Source organism: Trematomus bernacchii, unplaced genomic scaffold (assembly GCF_902827165.1).
Source record: "Trematomus bernacchii unplaced genomic scaffold, fTreBer1.1, whole genome shotgun sequence".
In the NCBI taxonomy this organism is placed as follows: Eukaryota; Metazoa; Chordata; class Actinopteri; order Perciformes; family Nototheniidae; genus Trematomus; species Trematomus bernacchii.
The window spans coordinates 935,621-951,130 of record NW_022987641.1 but is presented as its reverse complement, the minus strand read 5'-3'; the positions used below and the strand labels follow the sequence as shown (position 1 = coordinate 951,130).

The window sequence follows — 15,510 nt, the reverse complement described above, 5'->3', positions numbered from 1 at the left end:
AAGTTTATGTTGATTCACTCTTATAGAATCCTTTGAGTGAGAAATGGCTTTTAGGATTGGCATAGCCAGTTAGTGCTCTGCAAAAGTTGGTCAAACGTAGTGAAAGTTTGCTCTGTGATAAAGCCATTATTGCAACACCATAAGCTTCAGTTTAGGCAAAACTGAATTTGCCCTAACATTGTATACATACACGTTTGACCAATACCAATTTTGAGAACAAACGTTATTACATTTCTTAACGATTCAATGGTGATATTGTTTTTGTATCTATTCTAAAGAGGTAATATAGGCCTTTTCATTTGAGCCGAGATTAGGATTTTCACATTTCCGAAAGCCCCTGAAAGCATCTGGGTGGAATTTCCAACCACCTCAGCGTCCGTACTGAGACTTCCCTTATGTTTAAATATGCAACTTTATGTCGTCTTTTGGGGATTTATTAAAACTTTAAACCAAATATTGTCTAACACAAAGGGCTATCATGAAGTCAGTGTTGTGCAGGCCGGTTCATGTGTTGCTGGATGGCGGCTTTAGTAACTTCTCCGAGCGGCTGAAGGCGGCTGTGCTCCGGCTGCCCGCCACCAGGAGGAAACATTCGGGGTAGGTGGACCATTTCACGTTTTGTGTACTCATGGAAGTGTTTGTGGGGGGCTTCACCTGTTATGTGACACATTTTCTCAGTTATTATGACTAAAATAATTCTAATTGAACACGGTCACCCTGTGTAATCAGATGTTGCCAACCTTTGACACAGTGCTCATTCATTTGATCACCGAACAGTTCGCGGTATATTCAGCAACAATAACATGGTTCTTTCAAAGTTATTCTAATGTAGTGAAGTTTATTTGAATGGATTTCGTTTTAATCTAGTTATAGGCCTATATTGTAAAAAAAAATCCGGCATAGACCACACATTTTATTTTTTGTGTGCAACCCGCTGTCAGAAATCAGGGATTAGAAATAAATACACAAACAATTACCTCAGTCATCAAATATGTTTAAAGTAAATTAGATCTCTCTCTATTTTCTCTCTTCTACTACATTAAATTAGTTAAAGAGATCATAATCGAAACAATGCAATGTAGGAAAAAATAAATCAGCTATTTTATTTTAAATGTGTATGATTGTTAGTTATTTTATTTACCAAATTATTTAGCATAATAAAATATAATAATATAATATAATATAATAATAAATGTAAACTTATTTTTAAATTACTAGTTACATTGAGAAATATTTTTGACACTTCATATTTCAGTGAATATTGTTTTCCACATAGTGTCTTTATTTATAAAACAGCCCGCGAGAGTTTTGTGGACGGTCACGTGACCAGAGGTTTTTGTTCCTACGTCAGAGACACAGAGCTGATCCTCCGCGCGACTTAACTGCCCAGAGACATCTTTCCACAGCATTCTCTGCTGTCTTTAACTTTACACTGGCTAGTGGCTAAACAAATACGCCTTATAGCAATGTAAACTGCATTGGAAACACTTAGGGAACCGTATATCTCCTGATAATGCTGTCCAGCTCGCATTAACCTGGTATATGGCTACCGTAAATGCAACAGACATGTCTCCCCGCTGAGAAAACAACCGGTGCTGTTCTGCTGCGTTCAAGTTTTCAGGTAATTTCGGTGAAAACGGTAACAACAGGCATGTTTTGTAGCCTATGGCTGTGCTATTCGACAGTGAGTGCATGGTGGCTTTATGGCATTTTAATCTGGTTTATACTATCTCGGTTTTTCCCCCAATGGACACATTTTGCTGTGCTGGTGAAAATGTGTTTTAGCATAGCATTACTACCTGTGCTTACATTAATAATAAAGCCAGTGTCACATTATCACTACAGACTCTACTTTATACATGCTACACTGCTACACGTTCTGTTGTCCACCTTGACGTGTATTTTTGTAAATTGTAATTTGTGTAATTTCTATTGTTATCTTTAATATTTTATGCATGCCTTTTTAATTAATATGTAGCTATTTAATGCTCTTCACTGTGGCTGTTACAGTGTAATGTCCCCTCTGTGGGACGGGTAAAGGTGTTGTGATTCAGTGTTGTTGCTGTCTAACCGGCCTGTTCACACACTTTGAAAAGGAAATAGCTGTGTAAAGATGTTAAGGCAGTTTATCACATGGTCTGGCAGTGAGTATCTCAGGGACTATACACATTCATGTTAGGACTTGTGTGTGATGCTGTTAAGTTAATAGCACTAATGTGTTAGCTCACTCTTAGACATTTAACTGCTTTCATGATGGGAACCTGGGCAGGATACATGTTATTATGTACATCCTGTGTTTTTTCTTTGAAATAACTTGGAGACCACACTGTCTGATCAATTAATAGAAAGATTGGATCTACTACAGAGAAACAGAGGAGAGAAACTCACTTCAGGCTATAATTTGTTGCCTATATGATCAGGCACGCTGGCTGCCTACTTTGGTTTTTGTCTGGTTGTGGTCCATAGAGCTCCATTGTTGTCCCAGAGCCTGTGTGTCTGTGCAGTTTAAGTCCATTCATGAGTGTGAGTGCATCATCAGCATAGCTTTAATGTATTGAGTTCCCTCTAAGAGGACACATACTTGTGAATCTTCTGTTGCATTAGTGTGTTTATGTGTGTATACCTGGCAGAGTCCGTAATGTCTCTTAACACAACAGAGGGTCCATCAATACCATGCCACAAAAAGACCACATCCCCAATCAATCAATATGGAAGAGCAACCTCACGCAAGTGCCTTTTCTCATGAGTGCATGAAGGAACTATTATGAGGTGATCATAGTAGTCAGTGAGGGTGTGTGCTGCCCTGTGTCTGCTGTGGATAAAAGCAGGATAAGGAAGGTCTGTGATTAGGCTTACTTTGGAGTGAGTAGGTGCCAACATCAATTTATTTGCTCAGTAAATGTAGGTGTTTCTTCCCCTACCCTTAAACTAAAATGTCAAATTCACCATAATGTTTCCAACCTTTCCTATCAAAGGTCTTATTCCTCTTAAGTCGATCCAGGAATCTTTTATTATACCCCAGGTCTGCACAGCTGAAGCCAGGCCTGATCTCGGTGTAGGCCTCAACTCAAAGTTTAATATTGCACCATCTTGTTTTAGGCGGATATTGTATAATAAGGAATAAGTCAGTGCAGTTGTAGCTGTTGCACTGGGCTTTAATATGTTGCAGTGAAGCCTAAGCACATTGTTTTATTTAACGTTGTCTTTTCCAACATGGATTGCCCTTGTTTTTTTAGTATCATGCGTCAGTTACAGTACTTCCCATTCAGTATTACACAAGAGGAAAAACCCTTCTCTTTGTGTACTTTTATGTGTCACCTACCTCACTTAGCAACTTGTTTCATAATCGTCCTGCAGATGTTATGAGATAAGATTAATATAAAACGGAGATACAATGGGCGTTATTCACAATCATCTTCACATGTCTTTTTTCTTAGTATTCTGATAACCATCTTTCTGTCTCATGCAAATGACTACAGTTCAGCTGTCACACGTTTCAAAGAGATCTGTTATCGTTGCAGTGGGAGAGTCAATCTGTGGTTCCACTGACTGAAGCAGTAGCTTGAAGTGTGTGTTTGTGTGTGTAGGTGTGGTGCTGAGCCCATGGAGAAGCCATCATCTTCAGGCAAAGCAGCTCTGGAGGAGAGGAGGGGTCTGGTGGAAGTAAGCAGTCTGCTCATGGAGACACAACTAGATACTAAAAAGAATACAGTGTGTTTTTTCTCACATTAAGAATTAAAAACATGCATGTTCCTATGCTCATTTTTAGAGACTCCTTATTGCCTGGGGATATGTGATTCTGCTAGAGCTCAAAATGTACCTCTATTACAGCAGGCCTTTTGACACAATGAATCAGCATGGAAAATATTGTGAGCTGCTAAGTTCTCAGTGTTGATACAACTTAGCATAACATGATAAAATGTCACCAGAAAAGTACAGTTTGCTAATACATTACATTTTGACATGTCAGTTATCTATGAACTAAAACTATCTGCTGTGAAAAAGACTGTTTACAGTCACTGTGATTGGGTGTATTGATTATTGCTCCACCTATTGATTTTACACTCTTATTATTGAGTTTCATGGGGAGACACATTTTTTAAAGCCTTAGTAAATTCAGAAGGAGCAGTCCAACATCTTATCCCATTGAGATTCATAATGTCTGTTAGGCCTTAAAAAGATTCAAGTTTGAAAATAAAAATCGTAGTAAGAAGTGACCTCCATAGCCCGCTCCTCATCTCTGCTTCAGTCTAGCAGCTTGACGCTCTTTGAGCCGCTAGTAGCACAGCACTCCAAAATCTCTCATTGGACTGTTGGTGGGCAAATCCCTCTATTGGTAATGTAGAATGTAAACGAATACATGGATAAAAAGAGGACATATCTTTGGGTCTAATGGTGTATACATTTTGACCCTATTTATTGAAAATGTTCCTAATGCTCCTTTAGTGCCTAAACGGCTCTAACCCTTACTATTTAATGGTGTAAAATATTTAATTAATCAGTTAAATTTGTTTAAAATAGGTACGATAATAAACACAGACATGTTATATGGATTGGGAACATTTATGGTGCATATAGAAGCATTTCAGAGGTGTATTGTTACACCCAAAGCCACCAGAAGCTGAAAATGTATTTGAAACTCAAAGTTTACATTTTGAGGCACAAGAGGATGTCTTGATGATTTTTGGTTATGTGTGTGAGGCTAATTTCTCTTTCTGTTTGTACCTGTGGTGCAGGACAGCTGGGTACTGAGGGGGGCTGGGGGGGGGGGAGGTAGACCCTCAGACTCCGAGGAAGAGCAGCTCCTCTCGCTCTTCCCGGAAGAGCTTCCGCCTGGACTACCGGCTGGAGGTCAGTCCTCACTCCCCTAAAGCACACTCATCACCTCTTCTTTCCTCACTATCTGATTTCCATATTCTTCCCTCAACTTGCCAAATTGGAGATTTTACAGCTTCATTTCACTTCATTTTGGAAACTGTTTGCAATTAGTTATTGGAGGATGTTGTGTTCTTGTCAATGTTATTGAATGGTGAAAAACTTAAACAAATGGTGAATTTGAATAAAAACCACCTGACAAGATAAAGATTAAATAAAAGAAAAGAAAAAAATTGTGTTTTAACCTGACGTCGTTTGAAAATGCCTTTTCTATAACAACTGAAACGTCATTGTTTACTTTGATTGTAGGAGGAAGTGACAAAGTCCTGTCGGGACAAAAATGGCCGCTGGACCAACCCCTGGCCCACATGGCGCTTCCCCTCCTACACCACCCTGCTCAGATTCCTGCTGCTGGATAAAAACCACAGCAATGTACCAACCAGTAAAGAGGTGGGTACAAATAAGACTAACATCTAATATATTATTAATCTCAATCAGTGTTTCTGCCAGACCAGGGCTGAGAGGGCGTCCACCCCAAGAGCGGGGGGGGGGGGGGGGGGGGGTCACGTCGTGTCACGTGACTTGAATTTTGAATTGAGCCGTCCCTTATAGATACTATCTCTTTACATATGCACACACACACAATTTTGAATTGCGCCATCCCTTATACTATCTCTTTACGTCATTGGCATGGTCCTTGGAAGATGCGGCGGTGTTTTGTTTTTTTCCATCACAGGAACGCGCTTTGCTGGCGGCGAAAAGAATCCCACCAGACTCCTTTGCCCCTCCAACAGAGCGATGTCCTTGTCCTTTTTCCTTTTTCGTCATTTCAAGCGATAAAAACTCTCGATCTTCTCTCAAATTATTATTTTTTTTGGACGCCCTCGGCTCGAGTTTAGGGCGTTCCGAACTGAATAAGAGCGTCAAATGACGGCAAGACGCCCCCCTGGCGGAAACGCTGGAATAGTGTCTGATCAGTAATAGAGGGTTTAAATGTAACCTCAGTACATAGTGGCTGATATAGCTCCACCCTAAGCCTAAACTCACCTACTTCTAAAAAACTGAATAAATATAAAAGTGTTGGAAGGTGTTCTGAACTTACTCAAATATTACCTAAAATATTGTTAAGCCAGAGTGTATGGCACTTGTATTATCCTTATAGTGACCGGCATTAGAGGTCATATACAGTATTCCCCTCGTCTGTTGGATTATTGCCGTGAGTATTAAGCTCCAAGTAGAAACCTTGCTGAGCTCTGTTGGAGCTTAACAGACTTCAAACTCTGCTTTCACAGCAACAGAAACATGTTTTAACCCAAGAATGGCACACTTTTAGTCATCCAGTAAGGAAATAGATTTACATTTTACCATGTCAAGGTAGCAAGCTATTTTCCGTAAATATATTCTGAAAGGAGGTAGATTTTTAAACTACAAGACAGAAATGAAACGTAAACAGACTGAAAAAAGTTGTCCAAAGAGCCTTTTCTTCCTCTGTTCAGAGGTTTAAACAGGAGAGCGCAGTAACGTGTGCAGAGCGTACAACAGTTCATATGTTATTAGGGTAAGAGGGGATTAGGTATGATTTTTGAAAAGTATGATCAAGCGAGGTCATAAGACTGAAACATCCTCTCAGCCGTCATCAGAATGTGGGTCGGTTGTACATAACATACCCGTAACCCCCCCCCTTGTAGGCTCTGGACAACGAGCTCCCCGTGCTGGAGCCGTACTTCATCCAGACCCCGGACCTCTCTGAATTGGGCCCCGGGCTGAGGGTCACCTGGCTGGGTCACGCCACAGTTCTGGTGGAGATGGACGGGCTGAATATCCTCACAGACCCAATGTTCAGCCAGAGGGCCTCACCCTTCCAGTTCATGGGCCACAAAAGGTACCGAGGGCCCCCCTGCACTGTGGAACAGGTTGAGTACCTTTTACATTTTTCAAGAAAATAAAAAGCTAACACCCCCTCCACAGTATTTAACCCAGGCCTTGTTTCATTGTCCATCGTCCTGCACCAGCTGCCCAGGATCGATGCTGTGGTCATCAGTCATTCTCACTATGACCATCTGGATGCTGGGTCTGTGGCCAGCCTGAACGCACGCTTCGGAGGGGAGCTACGCTGGTACGTGTCCTGGATCTGTAGTCTGAAAGTACATTTAAAGAGGCCCTATTGTGCATTTTGGGCTTTTCCCTCTCCTCTAGTGAGTTATAAAGGTTTCTGTTAATGTAAATGGTCTGCAAAGGCTAAAATCCCTGTGTTCCCTCCAGAAGGTGTTTCTCTAACACACTCACCCCCCCCGCCCCCCTGCCTGAAATGCCTCCATTGGACACCTTTGTTTACTTCCATAACATAGTGACAATGACTGACACTCGCGTTCCTATTGGCTAGCGCTCCAAAACATTGTACGTGATAGGCTAAGGGGCGGGACATCTCTAAGCGGTTGACCAATCACAACAGAGCCGGCCAGCTAACCAATCAGAGCAGACTGGGCTCTGGTTTCAGACAGAGGGTGAAAAGAGGTGCTGCAGCACAGGCAGTATGAGAAAAATAAAGAGAAAATTAGCAGAATAGGGCCCCTTTAAAATCCAGTCTTGATAATATTCAGCTTTCACTCTCAATCATAACATGAAAAGTACTGTGGCATATTAACTGAGTGTGTGTGTGTTGCAGGTTCGTGCCCCTGGGTTTGATGGACTGGCTGGTGAAGACAGGCTGTGAGAATGTGATGGAGCTGGATTGGTGGGAGGAGAACTGTGTCCCCGGTCACGATGACGTCACATTCGTCTGCACACCGTCTCAGCACTGGAGCAAACGCACCGCGCTCGACGATAACAAGGTAAGGATTCAATATTACCTTTGTTTTATTGCCATCCCCTAAAGTGCAGGCAAATGAGACATAACCATACATTTAACAAAAATACATGCATTTGTAGAAAAGTCAACATATAAAAGGCCAGGTTTATTAGATTATTCTGAAATATATTGATGTATTTCCCCCAGTCTTTATGGAGCAGCTGGTCTATTTTGGGTCCGGACCATCGATTCTTCTTCGCTGGTGATACCGGCTACTGCTCTTCCTTCCAGGAGATCGGACGACGCTTCGGACCGTTTGACCTTGCGGCAATCCCCATCGGAGCCTACCTGCCCAGGTACTGCACATTATACACACACGGTCTACTTTCATCATGCCTATTATTTCCTCCAGTCAACATGGTAATTCAATTGTGAGTTCTTGCAGACTATGACTTGTCATAGTTCAAGTTTTTAATATACTGCCCCCTCATGTAATAGGATTACAAAAACTCTACCTTAAACTATCAAATTACCAAACCAAGGTGGTATTTAGGACAGAGATCATTTCTGTTTATTAGAGTTTACAGAGACAAACATGTAAGAACATTCTTTTTTTCAGGGACATGATGCAGGGGCAGCATGTAGATCCAGAAGAGGCTGTTCAGGTCCACCAAGACCTTCAGGCCAAACAGTCCGTGGCCATCCACTGGGGAACGTTCGCTCTCGCCTATGAGGTAAGCAGTATACAGTTAATGACAGATAGGGGAAATGTTTACTCATTCTTTCTAAGGATGGAGGAGGAACAGCTAGCCTGTCTAAAGAATTTAGGGTACACTTTGTTGATTTAAATAGGATTTGTAAGAATCAAACGTACTCAGGTCTGTTCCCCCTGGTCTTGTTTCCTCCATCAGTTCTACCTGGAGCCTCCGGTGCGTCTCAGAGAGGCCCTGGAGCAGAAAGGACTGAAGCCAGACTCTTTCTTCACTCTGCACCACGGGGAGTCTCGACTCATTTCCTCCCAGGAAGATGTTTTTGACTGATCCCATGTGCATCTGAAACTTGGAGCAGAACAATTGTGTTAATCATAATTTCATGGACTACAGTCATTTAAGACTGAAAACAATGTATGCATATCAACTGAAAATAGTTAATTTAAATGTTACACAGTACTGTTTACATACTGAAATGTCTGAGTCGTGCTATTGTCATGGTGGGCAAAACAGGAGCTGTGTCTTCACCCAAAAATAATTCTGATTTACTCTAGGCAATGTTCAGCTACTCATGGGAAACATTTAAATATGCAGTGGAAGTCTCAGGATTTATATCATTGTAACAAAAAAGAGGTAAGAGCAAATTAGCCATATCTAAAGACTTGTGTTTCCATGAAGTGATAACTTCCATTAATGTAAGTAGACATTAGGGTGGTCTGTAAAACACTTTCATCTCTAAGGAGGAGGACTTCTGGTCCAGATCGGACCCACAAACTGCCACTGAGAAGAAATCTGCATGCTTATGTCCCCGGGTGACATAATGTTTTTGGCAAAAATGTGTCCAGACTTTATTTGTATATCCGACTATAAATAGTCAAATACAATGCCAATTTAAGTCACATGGAGTAACTCGTGCTCGTCCCATGTGACTCTCTTAAATTGAGGTATGAAGTATGCGGGTTTGTGGGGTTGAACCACTTACCTTCAGTATGCAGCAGCTTCATGTTGACACGCACGAAGTTCCTGTGAGCTAAAGTTACTCAGAGTAGTAGAGTTGCTAGCTAATGCCACAATACCAACATGTATTTCTCTGAATGTACTTTGGCCAACCCAAATCTACTTGAGATGCAGAAATGTCCAAATAAATCAGATGTGTATGAGATGAAGCCCTGTGTGCTAACAGAGTGCTGCTGGGAGGTGCAGGCAGGAGCTGAGCTGGGATCAGCTCATGCACTGCACGCACATTGCTGTGTTTGACGCTCTGGAGACTTTGTTCTCTTTGCTCATCAATGTGATCATTCACTTTTTTTAATCTGAGGCTGACAGTAGAATCATTTGAGTACTAAACTATTGAACAGATTGTTCTTTATGCTGAATCTTCGAAGCCTGAATGTATGAAAAGTGGACAGCACAATATTGGGTTCAGTTTGTGGCCTGGTTACATTCTCAAAGGCAGTGTGTGGATTACACTGTGTCACAGTTTGCCATTAAAATAACTTGTGATCAAATGTTTTTGTTTCTTGTTGTCGGCAGGACTTTGTACAGTCACAAAGGCCCTGAATCACAACACACACACACAACACTACACCACACACTATAACCACTCTGTTGTGCAACAACACTGATATAAACACAATACATTCTACTTTACAACTTTAGTATTGGTTGCTACCTAATACTGTAACAACAATGCTGTAAAATAACACTGCAGTACATACACTTTGGATTTAATATTATGATCTAGATGCTAATTCATTACTTTTTATGTTCCACTTCATTTTTATAATACTGCAACTCCTCTTTTTTAACATGAACGTGTACTTATTTAACATTATTTTTTTAACATGTGCTTGCCTCTTTATTTCATATGTATGTTTTGTCTGTGTCCGTGTTGTCCCCTTCGCTGTAGCAGCGTAAATATCCCCTCTGTAGAACACAGGATTTGTGATTCTGATGTTGCTTTTCTTAACTATTCCACATACTATATACTACAAGTACTACAACATGTCATTTTTTTTAATATGACAGATCTACTTTCATATGACCATCTATAATTTTCTGATATTTTTCTACATATTATTCATATCATTTTTTACTGATATTTTCAGCATACTACACCATTTTTTTTAAATGTTCAACATATATATTATTTTTTGACATTCTATAACTTTTTTCAGATATTTTCAAAATACTAAACTGTCATTTTTTTCAATATCAGATTTTTTTCTACATATTAAACTGTTGGTTTTTATTTGTATTTTATTTTTTGGACGTTCTTTAGTATGAAAGAACATACTGTTCTATAACTTTTTGTGATATTTTCAACATACTATACAATTTATTTTTAAATGTTCACAAACTATACTTTGACTTACTTGACATTCTATACTATGTTGTGTTTTCTCATATTTTCAACATATTTTCAATATTCGGGTGTTTTTTCCTTTTTTTCCTGCATGCTCCGAGTTGTGTTTATGACACAAATATTAGAACATTTGTTTTATTCAAAGGACAGGATAACAATGGTTAGCTCTCCAAAATACATACATTTTTCTTGTGCAGTCTGAAAACAAAAGGCTTGTTTATGGATGTCAAACTCCTCGCCAAACTTTCTTTGCTTCCATCGCTCCACACGATGAGTCTGCACTTAATGAGTATTCACAGGGTAAATGCACTCATAAATTACCTTTCATTTCATGTTCTGCCATTTCACGTCATTCAATCTGGATTTCTTTTTGCACCAAACATTTTCTTTGCCTGGAAATTAATTGATTATTGCATTAATTATTATTCATCAACATTATGAAACCTACTAAATTCAGTTGCATCACAGTTTTGATTGGTATATCACTTTTATTTCTTTGACAGTTATTAGCACACCTGATATAAATGTTAATAATAACTAAATGACCTGCTGACTAACCAATAGCAATGCTTAATGACTTGGGACAAATGTAATAACATAACAGCCAAAATAAAAAACGTTACCTTCTGCTCTCCTCAGAGAGTTCCCTTAGAACGGCGCTCAGATCTTTAGAGCTCCCCCTCGCTTTTTTCCATAATGCCTTGAGTTTTGTTGTCCAGTGTTAATCTGCAGTTCAACATATTAGTTACGGTACATCAAATTATATTGTTAACATCACATGGTTTACATACTGTATACATTGTAGTTTATAATATTGATGATGGAATAATGCAAGGAAATTCAATTTGACATCAAAGCTTTATTGTACCTGTGTGGGTCTTTTGGGAGCCCTTTGGTGCTTCAGGGAAAGTTTTTGATAAATGGGCCCTGTTCCATGGCGTCCCAGGTCACCTGACCGACAGTAAACATGCCTTCTTATTTTAAATGTAATTATATTAACAAGCAGCTATTGAAAAACGTGCAAAAAAAACGCACCCAAGAGTAGGCTAGACCACAGACCAGCCTGGGGCAGAAAGTACTTCAGCAATGAAGGGATACAGTTGGGCAGAAGTACACGTTGGCCTCATCAGATTTGTCAAGTACTCTTTTTGTTATTAGGTCCCCGAAATGTTGTTGGAATGGCGTGGGTCCAATATCATTCTATGAAAAACAATCCAAAAATAAGTTTAGTTGCATTGAGATTTGGGTCATTTAAAAATATGTAAACCATGTTAATATTGTTCCATTGTTTGTGGTCACACTGCCTCTGTCCTCTTTTCTGCTCTGTTGGACTTGAAGGTCAACAAACCCTTTTTTCTGATATTTTTGAGCTAGGAAACAACTTTCACATAATTATTACATACCACAGTCTTGCTCCACAACACTTGAATTGTCCAGTCTGACTGTGCTGAATCTGTCAGTAGGCTCTGGAGAGAACTTCCTCCTGCTCCACAGTGTGGTGGCCTGTGTCCTGAGTCCAAAGACATGCATAGCCAGGTGGTAATGTTTGGCAGCACTTTAAGCAAAAGGTTGAAAAATTATTATTACAAAGACTTCACCAATGAATGATTTCAGGAAGCATTGTAGCAAAGGACAGAAATCACGTACTGTTTTCGGCATTTTTCATGACATGACTTAACAGCGATGCATGATGGGTAGCCCTATGCAACCATGCTTCGCCTGTCCAGTCACAATGCTGTGGTTCCTGGAGAGCAGTTCCTGGAGGCTGACTCCACAGAAGTTATAGGCCATGGACTGCAGAAGGACTGTTGAGCCATCGCATATCAACACGGCAGGCCTTTGTTTGGCTCTTCTTCCATGGAGTCTTATTCAATCCGTCACAAATGCCCCAATGAAATATGATATGGAGGCTGTTGTGTGGTCATTGGTGATGTCGGTGGCCTCGGGGATAGGGGAGGATCCTTTGAATGGATTTCGGAGCACCATCTCGTATACATAAAACTGTGAGGTTTTCCCTTTTGCTTTTTGCTCCCTGTCGCTTCCAAATATACAATATCTTCCCTGCACCTGTCATGGAAGAGGTCAACAGTTTTCTTGGATCATAGCATGACACCTTTAGGATGGGATATCATTTTTTGAATGACTGCTTCCTCAGTCCCGAGCTCTTCCTTCATCATTTTTTGGAGGCTGATCATTTCATTGTTTTTCTTTCGGTGCTTTTTTCATTCCTGCAAGGACAATGTTTTCATGACACCAGTTGATGGTACCTGATCTCGGTTTCCAGAAGCCAACACAGTGTCATCCAGCTTATTCCGATTTTGAAGGCATTAGCAAGGGCATCCCATTCATCTGCACACACAGGCCGAAGCTTCAGTTCTTCACAGTGGTGCCATGCTGTGTCACAGGGCAGTCATCAAAAACACACTACCCAAAACATGAAAAAAGTGACACTTTTTTAACTGACCCAACTGCTCGCACAGTGCCATTTGAAGGCAAAGCAACAGTGTGGGGGGGACACTGCGGATGCCGTCGGCCATGACCGAAGTCCAGTTTAAAGACTTGAAACGACGCTTATAATAATACATTTGATTTATATAGCGCTTTTCCTGGTGCTCAAATCGCTTTACAAGCAAGGAAAGAAGAAAAATAACAACAAAAGTAAAAAGTGCTAAGCTAGGTGGAATAAGGGTGAGGGGTTAGTGGATTAGGAGTTGAAGGCTAGAGTGAAAAGGTGAGTTTTGAGAGATTGTTTGAATGATGTCAGAGTGTTGGCAGATCGGAAGTGGCTGGGGAGGGAGTTCCTTTTTTATTTAAAGTATTGCCCATCATGTCCTCTGTCCCTGATGAATTACACTGCAAAACACAATGACATTTTTTCATTTAGTGAAAGGGAGTCTTTGACATCAGAGTCTTTGCTGATGTGAATCCATATATTTAAAATGGTTTATTTTGGACTAACTACATTCTTTGACTCCACACATTGAGTAATGTGCATGTTTCATAAAATCCAGTGCTTAAATGTAATATTGACCTCTGACATATCTTCTGGTGGTCCGTGCGAGGGTCACCCTGAACTGGTGCACTCGTCTCTCTGACTGCCTGTGTTGTAACAGACGATGCGGTCGCTATCTGTGTCTTGTGTTTTATCTGCGCATGACAAGGAGCAAATGCAATCCAAAGACGTAACTATTATTCAAATGATAGTAAATATTCAGGGTTTTTACATCTTTTCCAAAGTCAAATTCAAGCACTTTTCAAGTATTTTCAAGGTACATTTCAAGCTTATCAAGCATCTTACAGCTGTTGTAAATTACATATTTATATACACATACTCAAATGATTATTTCCCTACCTCACATTAAATCAGATGTTCTTTATGCTATAAACAACCAAATGTGTGTTTCGTGATAGCATTCTACATGAGGATGATAAATTAAAGAAAAAGAAAACAAATTGTAATATTTCAAAATGAGTGACCCATCTGTAAGTAGACTGGGCCTCCCATATAACCTGGCTGAGCCAATATACAACAATCAGCCAAATAACTTTTCAATACATTCTTTATTAACATGTTGGAGGTCCTTAGGTTGGCAGTGAACATAAGGCTCTCCCAGGTTAGGCCAAAGGGTGCATTATATGCACACATATACTGTATCAACTCAAATGTGAATTTTCCTTCACATTGAATCAGCAATCAGAAATTATGCAAATCAAATCAACCTCCAATCAGTCTTTGAGCTCCTTGAGTTGAAAAAGCAAACCAAAAACCTGCACAGAACACTGCACTGAATCATTCAAGGTAAGGCTAAACAGCATACGGCCTATCAGGGAGTGTCTTTCAGTTCCTTGAGTTTGTCCGTTAGCTGTCTCTCCAAAGTCTCCAGATGTCTTTCCTTTTCCTTAGCAGCTCTTCCAAGGCCATTGGACTTGGAGATGAAGCTTAGTTTTCTTTTTATGCTACTACTTCTACTCCACTACAGTTCAGAGGTACATGGTGTACTTTTACTCCACTACATGTATTTAATACCTTTAGTTACTTTACAGATGTGGATGAATGATGTGAAATATAATCAAGTGTTAAATCAGACTTTAGTTCCACCTGGAGTAAATTCACAAGCTACCCTGCAGTATACAAAGTCATTCAAACTAGCTGCACCTTTACCAGCTTTGAGAACACTTTCATGATAAATCATTATAAAACATATCATATATATTATTCGGAAATGGACCAATCTGCTCAATGACTACTTTTACTGTCGCTACTTTAAACAAAATAGCTACTCCACCCCCTTTCTTATGCAGTCTTGCCTGACTCATAAAACTAAAGTTGGGAGGGGTTGATTCTATAAGAACAGCTGTGCTGTTGTTTTGGTCTAACCAAGTTTCAGTTAAAAACATAAAATCCAGATTGTGCTTGGTGATTTACCTGCTAAAGACCTGACATTTAATAGAGCGAGTTTAAGTGTGTTAGATATACTATCACTCTGACCGCCCGTGATAGACCGTGGAGCACGCGGAACTTCTGTTAAATTCGACAAACTCAAACAGATGCTTTTGGACTTTCTGTTTCCAACCTTCTGTGTATGTTGATTATAACAGAAATGGGTCGCTGCACTGGCATAGAAGCCTCTGGTCGTTGGGTGGCGCCAGAGAGCGAGATGGCAGACGTCAGCGGCACCAGCGAAGAAAACTTACTGGTAGAAAAGTTTCTAGCAGTGGAAACGGTGGCCTGAGATGACACTGCTGGAAAGTGGGGTGTGTGGGAATGGAGT

The 15,510-nt window shown here is 40.2% G+C and overlaps 1 protein-coding gene and 1 long non-coding RNA gene across 2 annotated transcripts; one reads left to right on the top strand and one right to left on the bottom strand.

Annotated features, from left to right (window-relative positions):
- The first annotated feature begins 74 nt into the window (after window positions 1-74).
- Window positions 75-9,881, top strand: napepld (N-acyl phosphatidylethanolamine phospholipase D). The gene is given in 11 exon segments (XM_034133319.1): window positions 75-597; window positions 3,588-3,663; window positions 4,737-4,760; window positions 4,762-4,851; window positions 5,185-5,325; window positions 6,564-6,788; window positions 6,888-6,991; window positions 7,541-7,706; window positions 7,871-8,019; window positions 8,283-8,397; window positions 8,575-9,881. Coding segments are annotated over 11 exon segments (1,338 nt in total). The 5' UTR covers window positions 75-478; the 3' UTR covers window positions 8,704-9,881.
- An 895-nt stretch (window positions 9,882-10,776) lies between these two features.
- On the bottom strand, window positions 10,777-11,684 carry LOC117484882. The gene is made up of 3 exons (XR_004556175.1): window positions 11,607-11,684; window positions 11,362-11,464; window positions 10,777-11,130 (listed from the first exon to the last, which is right to left on the bottom strand). It is a non-coding gene; the product is annotated as an uncharacterized LOC117484882 (long non-coding RNA).
- Between the last annotated feature and the right edge of the window lie 3,826 nt (window positions 11,685-15,510).